General features: G+C 38.9%; 2 protein-coding genes across 2 annotated transcripts; both read left to right on the forward strand.

Moving 5' to 3' along the window:
• The first annotated feature begins 398 nt into the window (after positions 1-398).
• dusp22a (dual specificity phosphatase 22a) lies at positions 399-11,716 on the forward strand. The gene is made up of 7 exons (XM_068730878.1): positions 399-685; positions 1,659-1,692; positions 2,415-2,497; positions 3,269-3,318; positions 6,518-6,592; positions 6,795-6,966; positions 10,478-11,716. Exons 1-7 carry the CDS (start codon positions 665-667, stop codon positions 10,667-10,669), a joined length of 627 nt encoding a protein of 208 aa, XP_068586979.1. The 5' UTR covers positions 399-664; the 3' UTR covers positions 10,670-11,716.
• A 1,920-nt stretch (positions 11,717-13,636) lies between these two features.
• On the forward strand, positions 13,637-17,596 carry irf8 (interferon regulatory factor 8). Its single transcript, XM_068730989.1, has 9 exons — positions 13,637-13,730; positions 13,835-14,045; positions 14,456-14,639; positions 14,784-14,878; positions 15,143-15,200; positions 15,644-15,688; positions 15,857-16,249; positions 16,394-16,509; positions 16,699-17,596. Exons 2-9 carry the CDS (start codon positions 13,875-13,877, stop codon positions 16,894-16,896), a joined length of 1,260 nt encoding a protein of 419 aa, XP_068587090.1. The 5' UTR covers positions 13,637-13,730; positions 13,835-13,874; the 3' UTR covers positions 16,897-17,596.
• Positions 17,597-23,227: the final 5,631 nt, after the last annotated feature.

Below are 23,227 nucleotides of genomic sequence, written 5' to 3' on the forward strand. Positions count from 1 at the left end.
CATACCTTTGTACACGCAAAGAGCTGTAGGTTAGCAACAGCCCCATTTCCTGTTGACATTACTGATGAATTCTTGAAGTGAAATGTTCTTTGCCAATGACACTATAATTGTCATGAAAATCAATATTACATACGCTGAAAAGAAAAGTATATGGGTGTGGGTATAGTTTGCAAGAGGGATTCCGGTTTTTGGCCGTTTTATGAAGATACAGCTTCTTCATAATGTCTCCAAGTGGATGTCGCAGAAGCCCACGTCATACAGGGTACACGGTTTCCTCATAATCTGCACGTCTACATCCCAGGTGGATGTACATCCACCATGTCTACACATGAGGGGCTTTGGGACGGTACAGCTGAGCTCACGGCCACACGCTGTGATGTCACTTACCGGATGAACCCGCAGCTGCCGTTGTTTCACGTCAAAACAATCCGGAAGGTGATGCAGCATGACGGAGCTGTTGTTGGAGCTGAGACCGTTGAAGCTGAATTGACAACATTTCTGTAGTTTTAAGGACGGTGGTGGAACTTAAAAATGTTGTTGAGTAGTAGACAAACATAGATAGTTGTATGAATCTGAAGCCAGTCAAGCGTCGAGGTTTGGATTCAAAGTGCATGTTAAAATATCGTAGCAGTGTTAGCTCATCGCAGACTGGTTCAGAGTCACCATGGGTAATGGAATGAATAAGGTAGGCTTTGTTTTATGTACAGGTGTTAAATTTTTGTCTGTGGCTTTTTAATGGTAAATTCTGCAAAGTGTAGCTGGTAGTTGCGTGCCTCCCCTACCGTCGTCATTCAATCAATCACGTGACATGTTTTCCTCTGTCCCACACTGATGTGATATAAATGGAAGTGCAGAAGTCTTAAGTGCGGCAGATAGTTCACATTTTGGATGCTTCAATAATGTTCAAACATCTACCACGATTTTAAAGTAATAATCCTCTGGGTTGAGATCTGATGACATTAGGTCACCTGGATTCTTATTTTTCTACATTTCTGATTCATTCTTATAATTGTGTGACGATACCGAACTCAGGGCTGCTGTGGCTGACCTCTGACCCTCTGAGGGATTCATGCAACTTTACTCTGAGGATCAAATCAATAGATTATTGCAAAATTGTTATTCTTTATTTTATCTCGCAGCCCAATTGTGACTGTGGTATTTTTCAACCTCTCACATTACATTGATGCCCATTGCATTAGTTGGGCAATAGAAAGTACAGTACAGAATACATTTGAACACCGCATGTTTAACAACATTTCTTAAAATTGGTCTTAAAATGACTTTGCACACGCGGATAAATTGGTCATCTGTATTTCCATTCGTATTTGCCACAATAGGCCCGTCATACATTTCATTAGTGTAAATCCAGCACTTAATTATCCTCAGACACCTTCTGCTTCATGGTACTAGTTCCAAAGTACTGCAACACTCAGCGGCTGCTTGCCACTCATCACTTTGTCCTGATAATCATGCATCGTTGCTCCAGGCCTTGTATGGCTGTAGGGGATGATTTGCTGGTACTTGGTCTTTAAGCCTTAAGCTTTAAATCCAATCTGGCTTAACCCAGGACATTTGTTCCTTTTCAAGTGAAGATTTTGAAGTTAGGCTGTTAATATATCTAACCTGAATGCAACATGTCTGTGACTGCTGCTTCACAGGTTGTCGATGGGCTCTACCTTGGGAATATAAGAGGTAAGACAAACATGATGCAACTTGATTTGATGTTTGTAGATGTGATGCATACAGTATAGCTGGGTCAGGTTAGGCTTTCAGTACCAAAGGCAGAAGGCCACCATTATGGGCCATCAATGCATGTAGGAATGAGTGGTGGGCAGATTGATACAGTAGAATATCACAACAACTTACCGTTAGTATTCTTAAACATATTGCTTTGTTTTGTAGGCATTTTAATGCAACACACAGTATTTACAATACGGACAAACATTTTCACAAACACATTTAGCATGTTGCCCATATTCACTGTAAATGGTGAAAGGTTTTAACTATCAAACATCAGATGTTGTAGTTCTTCTGTCAAAGATATATTTGAGAGTAAAGAGATGCAAACCCCTGTTTGAGATAGAATAAGGTGGTGCTTCATGTAAAATACACAGTCCTCTGTGTGTCCCTCCCTGGCCCCGAACAACCTCTTCCCAGCTAATGTGGCACTTGCAGGTTTCTAACTTTAGCTGCCGCGATGATCTCTTCACATGATGGCACATGCATTGTGGCTAAAATTAGTTCAAGTGACGGGAACAAGTGACCACAGGGCTAACTGTACCAAATGATGTTGCAAGGAGAGTGAACAGTTAACAGACCAGCCTCTGCAGCGCTAAACAATCAAACTGGTTGTTGGTGTGTTTGGTTGGTGTAACAGTTACTGACAAATATATTCCTCTTTCTTTTTGTCCCAGATGCAGAAAATAGAGAAAGCCTTTCTAAGAATGGCATCACCCACATCCTGTCCGTGTACAACAATGCTAAACCTGTGTTTGAGGTTAGTGGAAAGTCCATGTTGTTTGGGTCAAACTATCTGTACCTGTGAAAATGCTACATTGAGATTTTGGTATGACTTAGCATGTCACAATGTAATGTATCATGTCAGCCAGCTGGGGGTGGTGATGAGTTATGGTTGGAGCAATCGAGTATTGTGCCTGGGGGGGGGGGGTGTGTGTGTACACGCACACACACACAGGAGGTAATAACCTTAGAAACAATTAGAAGTTTCTTTAGCCACTCTAATGTAGTGTAATTACTTGGCTGATGTATTTAATTCATGGGCATTAAATGTATTATTCAACACTGTTCTGAGTGTGATATTTGGAGCAGTGATTTATTACAGAGGGCCTTGTTATCCATTGTGCCTTAGCACAGCCCACAACATGTTCAGCATATCACATCCAGGTGTCAGACAAATTCAAGTGTTCAGTCTGTTTCTATTGCTGGTCTTGAACTGTGAGTAAATTATATATTACCTGTTATATTAATTACAGCCCCAGAAAGCATTAATAATTAAGAAGTTTATTGAGGGACTAGAAAATTACAGACCCACCGTAAGCTACACATTTACACAAGAAATTATTCTGGTTCCAGACCTAAAAGATATTGGGCTCACATAGGAGTGACAGATGCTCACCTGCAAAACGTACCTGGGCCATCATTTTAGGCAATAATATAAACGTAGGTGAAGATTTACAGGTAACATTCAGACATGTATGGCCTATGTTCTTCAATTTTGTTTCAGTTGTTATGCATGTATGTTTTACAGGACATGACGTATCTTTGTATTCATGCAGCTGATGCTTCCAGCCAGAACCTGTGAGTAAGCACATACGCACACACTCAGACACAGATCATACCTAATGTCATTGTCCATCTGAACTTCGGAAGCACGGATGAGTCAGGCAGTATTATTTCAACACAATTATCCTCCAGATTGTGGCACCAGGGTGTGACGGCCGAATGCAAACCGTTACAAATATTACATGGGGACTTTTTACAGTTTAGAAAACTGTTTTTTTTTTTTTTAATTGCATGAATTATGTTGGTAGTTCTTTGACATTTACTATTAACGAATAATGGCTTCTTTCATTTATACTATAGCTGGCAAAAGTAAACCAGAGGGCAAAGTGACCAGTAGCTCTGTTTGTTTAAATCATTTATCAGTTATCCTTATCTCTTTACTTGTAGATATATGTAAAGTAGATTCTGCAACATAACATTAAACATGGAATATTCCTAAAGATAGAGCAATAAGTGTGTGTGTGTGTGTGTGTGTGTGTGTGTGTGTGTGTGTGTGTGTGTGTGTGTGTGTGTGTGTGTGTGTGTGTGTGTGTATTAGGGACAGAGAGATAATCGTGTGTTTAATGTGTCATTGTTCATCAGGAGGCAGATTTGGAGTTGAAAGAGGCATGAGCTGTCTCTCTACCCTTGCAGCGGCTGCTGATACAACACATTAGTCATTGCATTTCTGTTGATTTCTTGGTAGGATGGTTTGACCTCATGCAACACTAACAGTAGTAATTACACACTTAACACTGGCTAAGGGCACAGAACAGAAGCATCAATCATGTCTTGCAGTTTGAGCATCTATGCAGAAGCGCAGTAACGGATTGCGACTCCTGTTGATGATCCACTTTGAAGTCGGGGCTGGTGAGGGATTTTGTCGTTGCAGCTGTTTTGGTGCCTTCCACTAGTTAGTTGGGTACTTGGACAGACAGAGGTGTGATCTCAGAAAGTGTTGCATAAATCTCCAATATTTAAATCTCCATATTAAAATGGGGAGAAAGACGAGGAAAAAGTGGAGACATTTTGATGCAAGATGAATAATTAACCTGCTGACAACGTAGGAAACAAAGATCAGAGGCACCAGAGGAAGGGAAGCCTAGTGTGACATCTGGCTGTTGGTCTCGACCCCTCTGTCACAATCACTGGTCTGACTGACGGGAGTGGTGAGGCCAACTGACGCACCACCGTGCTCCCACGCCAGACAGGGAGCCTCTGTGGCCAGGTCTGATTTCCCCTCCCATCTATAAGATCCACAGCAGGGACGTTTTTTGTCATGTTGACTTTTTTTTTTTTTCTGGAGCAACTGTAATAGTTGGAAGCTGTCTGAAAAACCTTAAACTTCCTTAAAGCTTGTGTGTCTGTACTTTGAGATGGATGTCAGTAAGTCAGGTTAATTTATATAGCCCAAAATCACAATTACTGTCTCAATAGGCTACATCGCGTATGCTATAAAAGACAAATAAAGAAGATGACTAAAATGACAACCCACCAGAGCAAGGAAAAACTCTCACAAAACTGTATTAGTTTATTATTTCTATGATAGTTAGGGATTTAGTAGGTCAGGAGTTGCCTATCAAAAGGTTAAATATCAGTAACAACGAGCTGGGACATCAAGGCCAATTTGTTCACTATTGTCGAGGATGTTGTCAATGTTATTGTAAAGTTGACACCCAGTGCAGTGACGTGATGTCATTCCTTCTGAATTAATACAAGGTATTTAATTACCTTAAATGTTGATTTTATGTATTTGCTAACATGCACATGAGCCTGATTGTGGCCATGAGGTATTCCCCTTACATTCTCACGACAAGCCTGCTTTTAATGCACAGTGTGCACTGACCATGAAGGTGTAAACTCATTTGCATCAAACATTTCCAAATGAGATATGCATTTGTGCAAGGAGTCTGCATGTCCACCATGCTGTACTTGGTTTATAACTAAGATCATGCCTTTGTTTTGTGTTCAATATGATTTATTTTATGTATAGATAATTGGACTGGTTAAAATTTCAACATACCATAGAATTGCACTAGCTATTTTTTCATTTTGAATTTACATTAGCTGAACAATTTCTTTCAGTATTATTCTCTATATTCAACTGTTTAAAACCTCAAATTTTCTGCATATTAAACAAGACAGCCGGAAACCTCTGTGCTAGGAAGACAGAACTAAGTGCTGAGAAGACATCTTTTGAAGAGGAGTTTGGATCTCAGGAAGGAGGAAAAAAGTATAGTGGCAGTCGATCTATTTTAGCCCCAGTCTGTTACTCTGTCTGCTATTGAGCAACCAGCATCTGCTCCTCAGGAGACAGTGCTATCAGCCATGCACTTCTTGATAATGTAAAACAACATCAGTGTTTCCTGACAGTGAACAAGCAGGATATTTGAGGAGCAGTTGCACCTCAGTGTGCTGCTTGGTGTTCATTTATATTTCAAAAAGCCTAACATTCTCAGGATTTCTGTGATCTTAATGAGCTATTTTTTGGGGTTCGGGAACAATAGAATTTGTATTGTGTTTTTGTGCTTTTAATTGGCTTGCATATTTGAGAAGCGTCTTACAAGTTGGTCTGACACAACCTCAGTATGAGTAATAACTTTTTAGTTTGGAGGACAGAAGCTTTTCAACATGAAGCATATTGTTCCACCATAAGGCAGGAGGTTAATCTCTGTATTTTTGATTTACTTTTGTAGACACAGAATGAATGAATGTTGGAACCTGATGTTATTTTGCAGATAGACAAAAACAAGGACAGTTACTTCCCTTGTCTGTCCCTACTGTCTGAGCTTTGGTCTACCACAGATTTTCAGTTTGAGCAGACCTGACCTTTTTCCCACATGACAAGTTGGAGTAGTTAAATATAAATCCCTACTCCTCGACATTGTAACAAAAGCCTATCAAAACTAACTGACCTATTCTGGGACCTGCAGATTTTACAGTCAAAATCAGAACAGTATCAGGTTATCATAATTTCAGCAACGTATTTGAAACACAAAGACAGGGCCTCAACACAGGAGTTTCAGTTCAAGGTGTGCTTTCTCATATCCTTTACTGTCTATTTTTGTTTAGCTTTACCCAACATCACTCCACCTTTAGCAAAAACAAGCCAGTTTCCTGATTTAATGAGAAATAGTTCAAATGCTATTTTTTCAAAACATTAATTTCTTTATATTTATATATAATTTCAAAATGTGCTGTATAAAAGTTCCTTTGTTGTCCTTTTCCTCTCCAGGTTACAGCATTTTAAAGAATGCATCAGCTTCATCCACGAATGTCGCCTGAATGGTGGATCTTGTCTCGTTCACTGGTAAGCTTTTATTTCTCAGTCTATAACCAGCTTCTTCCTGGCCTCCGGTGGTGTCAAGACATGTCATGTTCATTGTGGATGTAGGCTTGTAATATGCCTTTAAAGGACAGAACCAAAAACAACCCTGAGATTAAAATTAAAACTGAAATAAGGTGTAAAAGATGAAGTTGCCTTATGACAATTACCACCTGCTTTGCTGCAGCCTCGCAGGTGTGTCCCGCAGCACTACCATGGTGGTGGCCTACCTGATGACTGTCACCCACTACAGCTGGGATGAGTGTCTGTCTGCAGTCAAGGCTGTTCGCTCCTTTGTCGGCCCAAACTATGGCTTCCAGCAACAGCTGCAGGAGTACCAGACGGCACAAGTCTCGGAGGTAAACACATGCAGGAACACACAGGCATGATGTATGCACACACGAGATACCCACAGAGAGTATCCAGCCCCCTTTTACAGTTTGCAGCCTAAATTCAAAGGGATTTAAAGTTGAAATCTTTAAGATCCACATTTCATGTTTTCCTCACAAGCATAGTTCTAGCTGTAGCTGTACGATATATTAGCATTCTGTAAATTTCTTTGTGTGTTATGTGCTGTTGGTAGTAGACATGCACAGGGACTGCAGGATATGACGCATACAACGATCACACTGCACATGAAGTCGGTGGTTAACCTATCAACTGTTAATTGTGGCTGTCTTATTGTTATCGAACATGATATACCAACAGTTGTGAAGGACTGTCTCATTCGTGATTATTTCTTTGTAATGCTTTTAAAATCGTTTCTATATTTGTTATTCTTGTAGAGGCCAATAAACAGAAATTGTTTGTTTCACAGTAAATCATCAACTCTAAGGCTGAACCGGCATAGCTGAGATTCTTAGCTATAGCCAGAGATTTAACATCAGCACAGTGCATCAAATAAACAAGAATGCTCATCTTACTGTTTGAAATGGATCAAAAATACACAATATTATAGAAACACAATATTTGTCATTCTGAAACTTAATTGGTTCATATTATTCTTTGATAATTAGTTAATATAATTTTGTATTAACATCAGAACTCAGAGCAAGTAGTCCTAATGCTTTTGTGGACATGGTTCTGTTTAAATGCAAACTGTGACTTCTCACCTGTCTGATATTAGGAATTTAACCTCCACAGCTCTGTGAAGCTCAGTGGACTGCTTTTATTTCCATGATCTCACACTATTGGAGACAAAGACCTGCCCTACAATGGTCATAGTTGTCTACTTTCACTTTAAGGAAGGCCACTTATAGGAAATATCAGTTCAAACTTGGTTTCATTTCCAATCTGATTTGGAGCATTTATTTTCATGCAGACAACATGCCGAACAATGTACCATAGAATACATGACAGATGCCATATGCTTTTATTAAAAATAGTGGTTCAAGACCACAATGGCTTCAAGTCATCAGAAAACTAGGACGCTGTTTTCAAGTATTATTTGTATTTTCACATTTTAGGTGTGAGGAAATTTCTACTTGCATTTTTATTTTGAACCATCGTATCCACAGCATTTTACTATTGGCAGTATGTGTTTTATATGAGCACATTGTAGATAGGTGTTCACAGCTTTTACATTCTGCAGCATTGTAGTTACTTGAAGGCACCGTGTGATCCCATTACAGTGGCACTGACTGCTGAGTAGAGAAGGGGAACTGCAGGGGGTTTGCTGGGATTGCATTATAGCTTTGTACTGCTCATCACGTGTGCAGTGTTACTGTCAGCATCTTGCAACATAACATGACTGAAAAAACGCTCATTGTTTGTAGATTTTGCACTGATTTCGAGGATTTAAAGGGAAATGGTATTTCTGTATTTGTGCTTTCCCACATCTGTGAATCCTCAGATAGAAAGTGAGGAATACTGAAGACAACAATGTAGTTTAGTCACTAATGCAGCAATAAAAAAACCTGTGAAATACAATGAAGTTCACATCCCATAACTCTCTTCTTGCAGGTTCAATGAAAGGGAAAAAAAACGGTCAACTTTGTGGTCTAGAAACATACCGTAATAGTCCAGAATGGGGTATGGAAACAGGCTCCCAAAATTATTCAAATTAGGAAAGAAGGCCAGAGAATAACATTTATAAAGAGCTAAAAGACTGATAATGACCATAGTTAGCTGTTTATATTCAAGATATTATAATGGACTATAAATGTTTAGTTGTTTTTAAAAGAACCAAAAAGATTTGTTCCCTTCCAAGTGTCTTTGTTCTGAAGTAATTTGTCCATGAACCTGAGCCTCCCCACAGTTAACTATCTGCCTCAAATCTTTCTTTTCTTTCTTTAATCTTAACTTCACAGTTATGACTTCAGCTCTAACAGAACAAATCTCACTTTTTGGGAGTGTTACCTGATTTTTGATGCCACCCCCTTTTGATTTTGACACATTTGACATCAAACTCTATATCTATCAAAGTATTCTCATGCGAAAGACTTGAAAGCACTTTGCAGTTCCAACAAGATTAATTTTCTTTTTAAAGATGACACAATAACAGTTTGCAGAATATTTCACTTGATATGAGTCTGCTTATTGATGTCTTATCTTTATATTGTGCCTTTTTGATTATGAATTTCTTGATGTTATGAGTCAGTGCTGTACTCTTTTGGGTTGAAGGTGGGAAGGAACATGTATTTAACTACATTGTATTCTGTATGTCGTATGGAATATATATAACTACCTTTACACAAAAATGATGTTGATAGTATTGTCACAAACCGGGCCGCACGGCCATGACAAACGAGTGAGACGCACACAACCTAGCAAGTTAACAAAGTATTTATTAACTTAAAGGCAACATAAAAGGCAAGCGTGAACTAACAGTGGCGTGTGAAATCAGTCATTTCAGCAGTGTAGGTGAGTGCATGAGTGGAAAGTGTGAATGTTGTATAGTGTAAAAACAAACCATAATCTCAGGCAGGAGAGAGGGACCAACTGAGACTAAAGAGGGTTTTTAACAGAGTGCACTGACTCACAGGGCCCATGTGTTGCCAGTGTTGCTGATCTGGTAGACTTGAGATTCAGAGTCCACATGGACTAGCTCCACATGTCAGTTAATTGATTTTTAGCATTTCATGTAATGTATTGAAGCTTTTGGACTGAGTGTGTACTCATAAATATTAGCCAGGTTTGTAGTTGTAATTTGTCTGGTGTGGCGGTGTCAATGTTCCATGTATTTTCAAAATAAGAGAAATACAGTAACTTGACTCTTTTTAAAGAGGACATTTTCCTTTAGTGTAAGAGATGATACGAGTAAATCTCACGTGACTGTGTGAGCAAGAACCTTGGCAAAGACCGTCTGTCCTGCCCTCTCCTCCCATCCGTCAAGTTTTTTTAATTTTTTTATTCATCACCTCCTACTAAGAAGAAACTGAGTATATGGATTATTATTACATGACATACATGTTATATTGTGCTCTTAGGTAAAGTTCAGTTCAAACTATTCAATCAACTTTGTACTCACAGTTGTATTTTTTGACCCTTTTATGAAATGAGAACTTATGCACTTAGACAACAACTCGGGTCCAATGTGATCAAGTTAATACAAGACTTATGACAGCAAAGTTTTGTGGCTTCATGGCAAACAGACCCAAGTCATCAAGCACAGATCACATAGTATACAGAATACATAGTACACAAATTCTGTTTAAAGACACTGTGTAAGGTACCACATTTCAAATGTCTCCATTGACATTTTTGTTTTGTGTAGATTTATAGCTGTCAACTAAATAAAAGGTTGCCTGTCAAAGCCATTACATATTTGCGTGAAATGTATAGTCAGTAAGATATTAAAAGATGTAATATGATCTTAACGCAATAGCATTCACTGAGTTATGTTTTATTTGTCTGTCCTCTTGTCCCCAGTACCGAACATGGTTACGGTCCAGTTTCCGTCCCAGTCCATTTAATGACCAGGATCAGGTGGGTGCCCTGCTGAGCCAGTACACAGAGCAACAGGAGAGCCAGAGGAGAGGAGCAGACCGACGCTGGATAAATCAGGATGTAGGTGTCTCTGCTCGGCTGCCAGACCCTGCTGATCCTGAAAGCAGCAGCTGAAACATGGGCCGCTGATCATGCTAAAGTCCCGCCCAAGGCTGTCTGTAAATGGCAGTACCTATCATTCTGTACTCGATTCCAAATCAACCCCAAGTTGTATCCAACTTTAAGGCTTTTGTACAACTCTGAAAGCATAAGATGAAATATCTTTCATACTTTAATTACAGCTGTCAAATAATTTGAATCAATGGAGGTTGATTTAGAATTGGGCCACAGACTCTTATTAACTACCAGTACCTTCCTTGCTCATTTAACTGAGTACAGCCACAACCGGGGTATCGGTGCTCTCAGACAATTTACTCTAAACACTTCAGCACCTTAGCCATGATTAATAAACTACACTCCCATGTGGACTCTTTACACCTGCATTGTCCAGCTTGGTAGCCTTAAATAAGTGGCTGATTATAATGCCTTCAAGGAACATTTTGTCTCCAATTTGGTGCCAATTATTCTAAGTAGTTATTCTGACATGTACCAGTTTGTGTCCTGTCAGGCTTTTAATGGTACACTCATTGATCAACACTGAAGTTGGCATGGTTGCCGGGCTGACAGCCTACAATTTGTTATGTACATCCTACGGAAAGCAGGCGCTACTGCTTGCCTGTCATATGTGTAAACACTATTGACTTTGCATTTACCAGTAAAACGCAGAGTAACCAAATAATGGTCATGGTGTTGTTCACAAATACGCTTGCCACTTCATGTAACTAGGAGTAACATCTGGAATAAGTTTCAAAATTGGTAAAATGTTCCTTTAAATAATACATAGCAGGTTGAATTGGGAAGCTACATAAAGCGTTGCTGAAATAAACTACAACTACATATGAAGAATCTCTGCCGTCCAAATGCGAAAGTCTTCCTGATTTTACTGAATCTCTGATTTATCTTTTTATTGTGACAAAGCTGATTTATACGTTGTGTGTTATAGATGAATGGCTATAGCCAATTCTTTTAATTGTGTATTTATGGTGTTTTTTGTTTGTGTTTTATAATAAAATGAAGTGGTTGACAAAAAATATGGAAATGCTAATAAATCTGTACTATCAACACTTTGGTATGTGTCTGTGTGTAAGTAAACGTAATTCTGGGCAGAGAAGATTACTATGTACGTGGTTAGTATTGTATTTGACAGCTCACGTCTAGATAAGCTGCTTGTCTCATGAGGCAGCTTGACTGAAAAAGAGAACGCAGAATAACTTTTCTTGAATGTCAGTCCACGTTGAAGATTTGAGAGGTTCCTGGGTTGTACTCGGCAGATCCCCTGCTAAAGCTGCTTTATACTATAAGACCCAGGGTGTGCAGCTTCATGAAAAAACTGTATGGTACATGTTTTACTACCAGACAAGAACTGCTTAAAAAAAAATGCTTAAACACTGTTTGTTTTTTGATTTTAAAAAGTTAGTTAATTACACAAGAGAACTTACAACAAACCATTATATCAAACAATTATCAATGAAATATATAATTCTACGTTTTATACACAATATAAGAAGACCAGGATCAATCAGTATAAGTGAAATCAAAACCATATTTAATGAAAGAGTTTTATGGATTACCTGAGAAGGTGCAATTAGCACATGGTATCGCTCAGCAGCTCACATGTGGTGAGTGATATCATCTGCCACCAGATAAGATTACTACTACAGTGACTTTGAATGGCTCACATGATTCTACTGTAAACCTACCTAAATCAATAACACAATTCATATTTTGATTCTCTCTCTCTCTCTCGTTTGTCCTGAGCCACATCAAGTCTACTGAAACTTGTCAGAAATGCATCGTCAAAGTTTTCACTTTCTGAAGAACATCAACATGCTCTCATACAATCTTCCAAGGGATACATAGTCACTTGTTTCCATGGAATTCATTTCTGTGGGTGAGGCCAGTGGGGTTGTATTAACATCACTTTAGTGTTTTTGGCTTACAAATGTAAGCCAAATTAAGTAATTAAGTTAAATTTAAATTTAGTTTATTTGTATAATATTCCCACTAACCATATGTGCTAATATACCTTTCATGGCTGAAAAGATTCATTGTGTAGATTCATTGGCTTTACTATGTGTATATGGTCAGGTGTCGTGGACAGGGGAAAAATGCCTGTGAAAAATGTTCTAAAACCTGATTTGTCCAATTAATCGCCTAAAACTCAAAAATGATTGATTCACTATCACATAAGACACACACAAAAAACAGCAAACCCTCAAAACTGAGAAACTGAAACATGGGAATGTCTGCTTGAAAATGACAAAATAGTATTGAATTGTCAAATTAGTTGAAAATGTATTTTCTGTCAATCAAATAGTCAATGAATTGACTGATGTATTGGCTGAGTCCCAAAATAATTAGAATTAGGAATAAATAACTATTATAAATAATTTATATTATGTATTATCATTACTTGATTATGACGTTGGCGTTTGACCCATGAGCCGGATGATGATGGTGGATTAATGGGGATTAAATTATAATTTGGCTTTATTTAGCCCAGTGCGCCCCTTTTGATCAGAAGCACGGATGTTATTCAGAACAAAATTTTCCTAATTACTATTCCACTATCATTATTAATAAACAAGGTTGACTCCTAGGACTTCTGGCATCACACTGAACCAGCATGCAGATCTGTACAGATACAGTACTGATCTATGTTTCTCAGCAGTAGCCTACTGAGTGGGTGTCAGCGGGACACATCACCTTGAGTTGGACCGCAGAAATCCCCCACAGCACAAGGTAACTTGTGACTCTCCGGGTTTATTCAGCGCCCCGCGTCTGCGTAACTATTCGCGTGGGCAGCAGCTTTACAACCTTCGCTTCTGTCAGGCCATTTCTTGTAAATGCCCGCAGTTAGGAGAACAACTCTTCCGGAATGGGTAGGTCTACTGAAGCTTCAACGCACTCATTGGTCAGCGTGATGCAGCGTTGTCAAATCATGTCCCAGCGATCTCATTCATAACACGGAGAACAATAAACTCGATTGGCATGTAAGAGGTTGAAGCTGAACTCACTCGATTAAATCTGACAGGCAGCCATCTATCAACGTCACAGGATAACAGCTCAACCAACTGTAAGTGCTTTTACTTTTGATTTCTATTCTTAAGGGTGAACGTTGTGGAATACAATACACGTTAAGTTGTACATACTATCATTAATAATATCCTCATCATTTAGGTACAAGGGAACAATCCAAAAACAACTTTTCTTCATCAAGATGTCAAACTCGGGAGGTCGGAGACTGAAGCAGTGGCTGGTGGAGCAGATCCAGAGCGGGCAGTACTCTGGACTGCAGTGGGAGGATGAAAGCCGCACTATGTTCCGAATTCCATGGAAACACGCAGGGAAACAGGATTACAACCAAGAAGTAGACGCGTCCATTTTTAAGGTATGACAGCACTCTCGTCTAGTCCCGTGGATAGAATAGGCTACTGTAGATGCAGTTTTGGTTTTACGCAGCGCTGTGCGTAAAAGTAAAACTTGATCACAAATCTTGAGTCTTGAGTTCTTTTGTCATATCAAACTTAATCCTTCCTCACTTTAACAAAATTGAATAAATTCATTTAATTTTTAGATAGTAATACAGCGAAAGCCATGTAAAGTACCAGTGTTATTTTAATATCAAATATCAATTTGTAAGTGTTAAATTGTAAATGTCGATATTGGTATTAATGTAAACCAGACTTTCTTTTTTTCTCTCTCCTTCTTTCTGAGAGTTGAAAAAAAATGTTTTTCTTGTAGCATCCAACATTAGTCTAATACACTACCATATTTAATATTTTGTTTTGCTCTCCACAGGCCTGGGCTTTGTTTAAAGGCAAGTTTAAGGAGGGGGACAAGGCTGAGCCTGCCACATGGAAGACCAGACTCCGCTGTGCCTTGAATAAAAGCCCTGACTTTGAGGAGGTGACAGAAAGGTCGCAGCTGGACATCTCTGAGCCCTATAAAGTCTACCGCATTGTACCCGAGGAAGAGCAGAAGCGTAAGTTTGTGAAAAATAGATCTGTCCTGAAAGTCAGCATTGGTGACCTTTAATAGATGTTGTATAATGTTATCATTAGAATTGCCAGTGCAGTACATGTTATGCCATTAACCGAGTCTTCGTGTATTCTTCTTTCACCTACAGACGGCAAAAGTTCAGTGATGACCATGACAGCTATTAGCTCTGATATCACAGACATGGACTGCAGCCCTGCAGAGATAGAGGAGTTTATTAAAGAGGTGAGACTACCTCAAAGTTTAAACCATTTATTAAAACATAAACTTTACCTCCCTCTCTCCTCTCAGTCAAATCTAATGCTATCGATGCACCTTCCCTTTATTTTCAGTCAGCCTTTGGGTCACTTTTTTCTGATTACCACACTGTGCTCTCTACTCCAACACATGTTGCAGTGACCCTGCCCAGCTCCCACACGGTCTACATGACTGAAGTGTACAAAGGTTATTTTGTTGACAACAGCTTCTTACGTTGTTGTCTTTTTGCAGGAGGAAGGCTGTAGTATACAGGCCAGTCCAGAGTATTGGTCCCAGGGCAGCATCAATGGTAAGACAATATTTTCTAGTTTACAATATAACATACTCCCTAAGACTAAATTGCACTGTTCACAGTTCAGTCAGTGTTGTGGCTAGAAGCTGCAACACATCTTAGCATTGTGTTATTTCTCGAGTAAGACTGTTTGGTCTTTGAGAGGTATGAGCTTTAATGACTTAGTTTGAAAATAACCCCAGTGGAAAGCTAAATGACATGTCCCTGTGATTGTGGGCGCTAAATAGAGGTTATTTGCTTTTCTGTTGAATTCTGAAATGGAAGAATTGACTAACATCCTGTTGAAGTCTGCTGACTAAGAGGATTATTTCGTTTTGAGATCGTGCTAGAGAAATTGTATTTCTGATGATGCAGCAAAATAATGACATGGCAGTGTGGTCGTGCGTGTCCACTGTTGTAATAAAGGCCTTAACTCATAATTGTCCTTCTGTATTTCACAGCTTTCCCTCATCAGGACCCTTTGCCATCAAGCAATCTCAGCTCAGGTATTCATTTATGTTAACCATGAAAGCGTCATAATCACATCAGCTCTATAGTTAGACATAAACAGTAATAATAACACCACAGGCTGTTTGCATTTCGCCATTATTTTTTGTGTCATTTGCACTTATTGTTTTCCATTTGCAAAGCTCACCAAATGTTCTCTTCTCTAGCTTTCTCCCAGATGATGATCAGTTTCTACTATGGAGGAAAATTGATGCACACCACACCTGTAACTCATCTTGAAGGCTGCCGAATCTCCCCACAACAGCACATTGGTCGTGGAGCGCTATACAGTTCAGACAGCATGCAGAGTGTTCATTTCCCTCCTGCTGAGCTCATTGAGTACGACCGCCAGCGCCATGTCACACGCAAGCTCCTGGGCCACCTGGAGAGAGGTGTACTGGTCCGTGCCAACCAAGAGGGCATCTTCATCAAAAGGCTGTGCCAGAGCCGAGTCTTCTGGAGCGGGCTGGGAGAAGGGGGCTCACAATACAGTCCCATGCCTTCTAAACTTGAGAGGGATGCTGTAGTCAAGATTTTTGACACAGGAAAGTTTCTTCAAGGTGAGCGTCTATGTTTATTCAGTTATGTTAAAGCTCAAAACACATACATTTCTTATCAATGCTTAAAACAAGCAAAATCATAATGGAGGATTGATAATTGCAAAGATTGTTTTAACAGCTGTTCACGTACTTTGTATGTTCCAGCTCTACAGATGTACCAGGAGGGTCAGTTTCCTGCTCCTGATCCGGCAGTGACTCTGTGTTTCGGTGAGGAGCTGCATGATCTGAGCAATGCCAAGAGCAAACTGATCATTGTGCAGGTAAGACCAGTCAAGTCATAATATGCGTCCCACTCAAATCTATGACTGATTAAGCAGCATAGACATCAATCTTTTCCCATAGAGAAATTGGAGTCTTGACACCTTCCCAAGACAGAAAAAGACCAATCACTGCAAATGCTGTTTGTTGACAAAAAAAACACATCTTTCTGTCTGCTCTCCCAATGGCAGATCACTATGGTGAACTGCCAGCACCTGCTGGAGGCAGTGAACATGCGTCGCCCCCAACCCTACTGCACCAACCCAAACCTGGAGATGTCTGATAATGTGGCCAGTGACCAGATGGCCCGCATCTACCAGGACCTGTGCAGCTACAGCGGCCCCCAGAGGCCTGCCTGCTGCAGGGACAACATGCCCATCACTGCCTGAACTGGGAGCAGCAACATACCTGCCAGGAGCTCTTCAGCGTGGACCACACTGAATGTACAACATATTACAGACATTTCTTATTTTCCTAACATACTCCGACAAGGTATTTCAGGTAAATGCCAGTATTACAAGTAGTTTTGACTTTTTAAGTTTATACCAATCACAGTGGGGACATCAATATAGGGAGGAGTAAAGCTCTTACAGTAAAACTTTTAAAATGCAGCTCAATATTAGGATGTCCCAAATATAAATATCAGTAATTTCTGTTGTACGTACAGCGCTATAGTGTCTAACTTCTGCTTTTTTAGTATAAGAGAGTTTTCATTCAGCTCAAAAGAAAAAGTGGTATATTTTTATATGTTGCACACATCTCAAGAACATATTTCATAAATATATATATATAAAATGTTAAAATAGTTTTGATACAAACAATGATTACAATAGTTTTGATGTATACAATTTAGTTCTCAAATCTGAATTCACTTTTTTGTTTTTGCCATTGAGATGGTAATGGATGGAGGAGATGCATATTTCTTTTGATATTTTTCCATTTTTTTTACAGTAAATCTTTTTACGACTTGATAAAAAATTGCATGGAATTTTAAATGCAATGTTGCATTATATTACAGATAGGTTTTACTATCAACTATGTTTTTTATAAACTGTATTTCTAGTAAAACTAAGTTTGTTCTAAACTGCACGTGCTTGTCTTTGTAATCATTTTGTTTTGTTTCATTTTGATCGCTTAATTATTGCAAAGGTGACCAATACAAAATGTCCCCCATGATCAACATAGGACCATGTTTAAACTCAATAACCACAAATTACATATGGTTTAAATAGCTGTTAAAAGCATACAATATATTTATACTATCCAGGTAGTCATTTCAACCACTTCATTTATCTGTTCAGAATTAAAATCAATGTGTGGAACTGGCTCTGCACTTATACTGTAACTGCATAACCAACACAGATAACTTAACTTTGACACCAACGATAGTAAGTCTGATGTTTGCGGTGGATTACCTATGCTATGCTACCTATGTCTCTGCAACTTGAAACCCAAGTGAAGTGAATACAAACCATTGGTGCATGTCAGGTGGGACATGGCAAAATTGAAAAACAAGTAATTCTGCCAACAGCATATTTTCTGTCTGCTTGTGTCAACGCTTGACTGACTTTATCTCACGCTTGATAGATGAAACATTCAAATCTACACTACTGTTTTAATGTCTGCACCATTAGATTAAGTTAAAAACGTCTAGCTGCCTTATGCATTATTTAATTCATAAATCCTCATAATTTAATCCAATTCATGAAATATCTTGATATATATTTAGGATCTTAATAAGTTTGAAACTCTGAACTTTGAACATTACTTGGCTGCACACAATACAACTATTTGTCAGGATGAAGCAAATTTCACATTCAGCTACAATTTTTCCAGACATGTGAAATGTGGATTTAATATTGTCTGCGACCATGAGGAATTACTAAAGATTGAATTGAAACATCTTGTTTAAAAAATGTTTTATGACATGAAAATCTTTACTAAAAATGCTTTCAGTTATTTTCTTTTGACTACAACAAAGTACTTTGCAGTTGAGAGGAAACTCCTCCACTACATTCATATGAACACATACTGTTTATTACTCTGGATCAGGAATGATGAAACTAAAAAACTGCATGAAACTAAAATGAGGATTTAGGCTACTTAATGCAGCTAAACTCTCCCCCATCCTCCATGTCCCTGGTGAGTAACAGAGAAAGGACAGGAAGCGAGGTGACCAACTGGAGCCGAATGATTCACGATGAGACAACGACATCCCTTCTTCTTCTTCTTCTTCTTCTTCTTCTTCTTCTTCTTCTTCTTCTTCTTCTTCTTCTTCTTCTTCTTCTTCTTCTTTTTCTTATTCTCCTGTGCCTCCCACAGTTGGTCATTAAAGACCAGGGGGCAGATAGTGGAAATATTGGCAGGGAATTGAGCGCAACCTTTTTTGGATTAAGCGATATGGAGACACACACAAACACACACATCTACACACACATCTACACGCACACACTCTCTCTCTCTCACACACACACACACACACACACACACACACACACAGACAAATGCAAACACAAATAAGCAATTTCAGTTCCAGACCTGGGTTTCTAATGATCATTATAAATGATGCCACTTATGCTTTACATATGTTGCTACTGTAAGGTGAAATCCAAACCAAAAGGAAGCCTTTCTCTCAGGGGAAATTGCCTAAATACCTAAAAGTTAACACACAAAAAAATGTAATCATAAATACATGACTATAAGGTCCTCAAAATAAAAGTACTACAACTTGTATTACCACACAATACATTTGTTGTATATAAACATATATTTTAGAGGCTATACAGCTCAGTCAATTTCTTATTTTTAATTAAAAAAAAGTCTGCCATAATGACTCACACAGATCACATAGTGAAAAAAGTCATGTGCTTTTCATATGACATCTCTGGATACAACCTTTCACTTAAATTAGAATATCTAATCAATGGTTCACTGACTAAAAACACAGGTGGGATGTTGTGGCTGTGTATGTGTGCATGTGTGTGTGTGTGTGTGTGTGTGTGTGTGGTTATCTATAGGGGAGTTCTGTCAGTTCCACAGAACAGGAACTTACTTCAAAAACTGTCACAGGAAACTCTACCCCACCCCCCAAATAGCATGTCTGAGACTGGATTACCATAATGTATTTAGGATACACATAGTCCATGTAAACAGGGATATAACTACTGTACTTGTGAACTTGGAATTACAGTCCTGTACTATATCTGGGTACAAATGCTAATTTGAATAATCAATATCAAAAGACTGGAACCAGCTTGCCATGCTCTGTCCATAGATAACAAAATCAACAAAAGGATTTGTTGTTTCTATACTTCTATGCAGATTTAACAAATGAGATACAAGCTTACAATGTTAATTAGTGAGCTTTAGAGGTGATGGTAGATTTTGTTACCTTTGGTCAGAGCCATGCTGGCTGCCCCCCCCCCCCCCCCCCGTTTTGCAGTCTGTGTGCCAAGCTAACCCACTGGCGGTAGCTTAATATTTACCCTACGGACCTACATTGATCTAACTCTCAGCAAGAAAATGAATAAGTGTGTTTTGCAAAAAGGTGACAGATTCCTTTAAATGTTAGTTTAATTTAAATGTGCATGATATGTCCAATGTTTTTGCTAATATTTTAGCTATATATTTTATCAGACATAACAGACAGTTGTTGCAGACACCACAGGGAGTCAGACAACAATAGAGTCCACAATATTCATTTCCTCCAGATACTTGTTTCAGTAAGCCAGCAAAACCTGGTGTAGATAGTAATTTTTACAGTGAAGGACATGATATCATATGATCTGTTTTTCTCATATAGTCAACACAGGGTGCAGATGTGAATGTGTCTGAGAAGAGAGAGTAAAGTAAATTGTAAAGGAGGAGAAACCATTTTCCAAGAGTAGGCTACTTTTACTTCTGAAAATGCAGTTATTGGAAATGCCTTTATAGTTTTACTTATGTTGAAATTTGAAATTATCTCAAGTATTGTATTGTGGTATTGACACTTTTATTTAAGAGCAAGATTGGATTTTTGTTTCCCACCCCTGCCGGGAGTGCAGTAGGAAGGGAAGGAAGCACATGCTTGTGTGCATTTCTGCTAACGGAGTCTCTTTTCTGTCACATTTCCAGCGTTGTCTGCAATGTGGTTCTCTGTGTATTGCCACATCTTTTTGTGGTGTCTGAGGCTTCCCACAATAAATCATTAGAGTCAAGTGACAAACAGAACTAATGTTGCCACCATACGTAACCATGGGCATCTGCTCCTTAACATTTCAATATACTGTGTTGTACAGTAGCCACTAAAAGGAAGCAGCGCCTATTTTGTGAAAAGCAGCGCTTCAAGGAAATCAAGCGACAAAAAGAAAGAAAGAAATAGAATTACTGCAAACTGAAAGTTTTCCTGATAGATTAAAGGAATTACTTTATCTATTTTTGTTGTTCCCTGATTTGTCTGTTTTGCTGACTCCTCAGTCCTTTTAAGTCATGTCCCTGTTTGGCTGCCGTCTCAGCACTGACCTTTCAGTGGTTGTTCTCCACTGCATGTATCAGCTTGATTTTAACATGAACAATCACAAGTTGTAAATAAAAATATCTTCATAAAACACATCGTTAACAAATTGTTACTTGTGGTTTAGTATATTTAAGAAGCATTTTGTTTATCTGAAGAATGTCTTTAATTCATTGGGTGTAATTCTAGGCCTCATCCATGTTGTACCAGGTAAGACAAAATATATGCAAAGAATACTGTGGTGGGAAGTTGTGATTTACCGTGATCAGGTTGTGTTATGCAAGCGGCAGTGTTGGATGCTTTGGTGGTGTCTCTGGGGAGAATGCTGGTTTAGAATCAGTGTGGCTGAGATGAGAATAGGCATCCAGAGAGGAACTGGGAGAGCCCTGAGGACGCTGTGAGTGGAGACACAGGTGGACGGGGAGCCCACATCCTGGGACGCAGGGAGAAAGCCACCTAACCACACATACACACACACACACACACACACACACACACACACACACTGGTAGCCACTGATCAAGGATCATATCCTCTAATCAGTATCAGTTCATGTCCTTCAAACCAAAGGTCCCTAAAGCTTTGCACTTATAAAGGTTTTCTTCGGGGTTAACTGTTAATTTTGTTGTATGGATAGTTGTGAAAACGTCTTAAAATTATGAACGTATGAGAACTCTAATTCCTCTATCTTCATCTATTGAAGACAACAAGAGAGACAGCGAAATGTGCAAAAAGCGGAAATAGTATGATGTCGCAGGAAAGATTTCATATGTAAAAGTGAAGATAAGGAAGTATATGGATTTACGGGAAAGCGGTTTATTGTAACCTGCCATCAAACTATCAAATATCAACATGTTATGATATCAGCATCAAGCTGCCTTCCCTCAGTACAGTGTAATTGCTTTTATACATCGGATTATCCACTGCTCAGGACCTCATAAGTACAATAAAATAAAAGCACAGAGGCTATCTTTGTAGCTATTTCTGGGAGAAGGTTTTAATTTGAGTGCCTCACGTGTGACTGATCTCACAGGGATTTATGAATAGAGCTTACACAGTTTTAAATAAACATAGGACAAATAAGTAAACAGATAAATATAAATACAATTGTAGGAATAACTATATGCAAACTCTGTTTACAGAGTTTATAACATGTAAAGTGACCAGACAGCCCTGGATTCAAAGTAATTTTGAAGAAGGAGACTGGGTACATTGTATGTGAATCAGCAGGTGAAGCGACAGCTGTGAATTGCATCAGTCTCTGTCCTGGTTGCTGCACTCTTTGACAAGAGTGATCCCTGACCGCCTGATCAGTCTCTGGACAGGAAACACAGGAAAGAGCCCAGGAAGATGTTCCAGCACACAACTTCTCCACTAAAAAGAGGAACAGTCAACACAGAGGTCAGCAGTCGAATAAGATTTAGACAACTTGTAAATTTTGGTTTATGCAAGTTAAATATGAATGGGAGGGAATCCACACAGTTTTGATGAGATTGACAACTAGATTATTTTTCAGTACCTTGGAAGTACAGCATGTGGGGCATTGGCACAAAAATACTCTTAGCTTGTTTATGACTAAAGTCCATACATGTTGTACTTCTGTTTCATATTCAAGAAAAACAAAACTTAGAAAAAGAAGGTGATGGGTGTTGAAGTGGAGGGGAAGACCAGGGTGGGGTACAGTCCCTGGGGAATAAACGCCAGGGGAGCATGAGAGCTGTATTGACATGCAGCTCACAGCTCAGTGCTCATTGTGTGTGTGTGTGTGTGTGTGTGTGTGTGTGTGTGTGTGTGTGTGCATGCAAAGCACAGAGGTGACGGGATGTGGCCAGAAAGGTGATAGTTATGAGGTAACAGAAAGATACCTGAGAAACTTATTTTCTGCTGTCTCAATAGATGTTTTGAATTTACTCCTTTTATGAATGTATGCTAAATATAAGTTTAAGAAATTAGCTTTTAAAAAGGTCAAACAGGATAATTTAATTCAAACAACAACAACTGCTCATTAATTTATTAAAGAAGGCATTGTACCAAAACAATATAACTGACATAATTTTTTTGTACACTGCCTTAATAATTTGTGAGTTGTTTTTGTTTGCCTTTTCTGTATGATATGCGGTTGATGACATGTAACTCCGTTATTGATTGAGGAACAGGATCTTTGTGGTTTTGAACCTTGTTGCCAACTATATCGTTAGAACGACTGTATAAGACACATCTATTACACA

The sequence above is a fragment of the Cebidichthys violaceus genome, unplaced genomic scaffold (genome assembly GCF_023349555.1).
Source record: "Cebidichthys violaceus isolate CVI_PGR_0920_01 unplaced genomic scaffold, fCebVio1.0.p SCAF_5, whole genome shotgun sequence".
Taxonomy (NCBI): Eukaryota; Metazoa; Chordata; class Actinopteri; order Perciformes; family Stichaeidae; genus Cebidichthys; species Cebidichthys violaceus.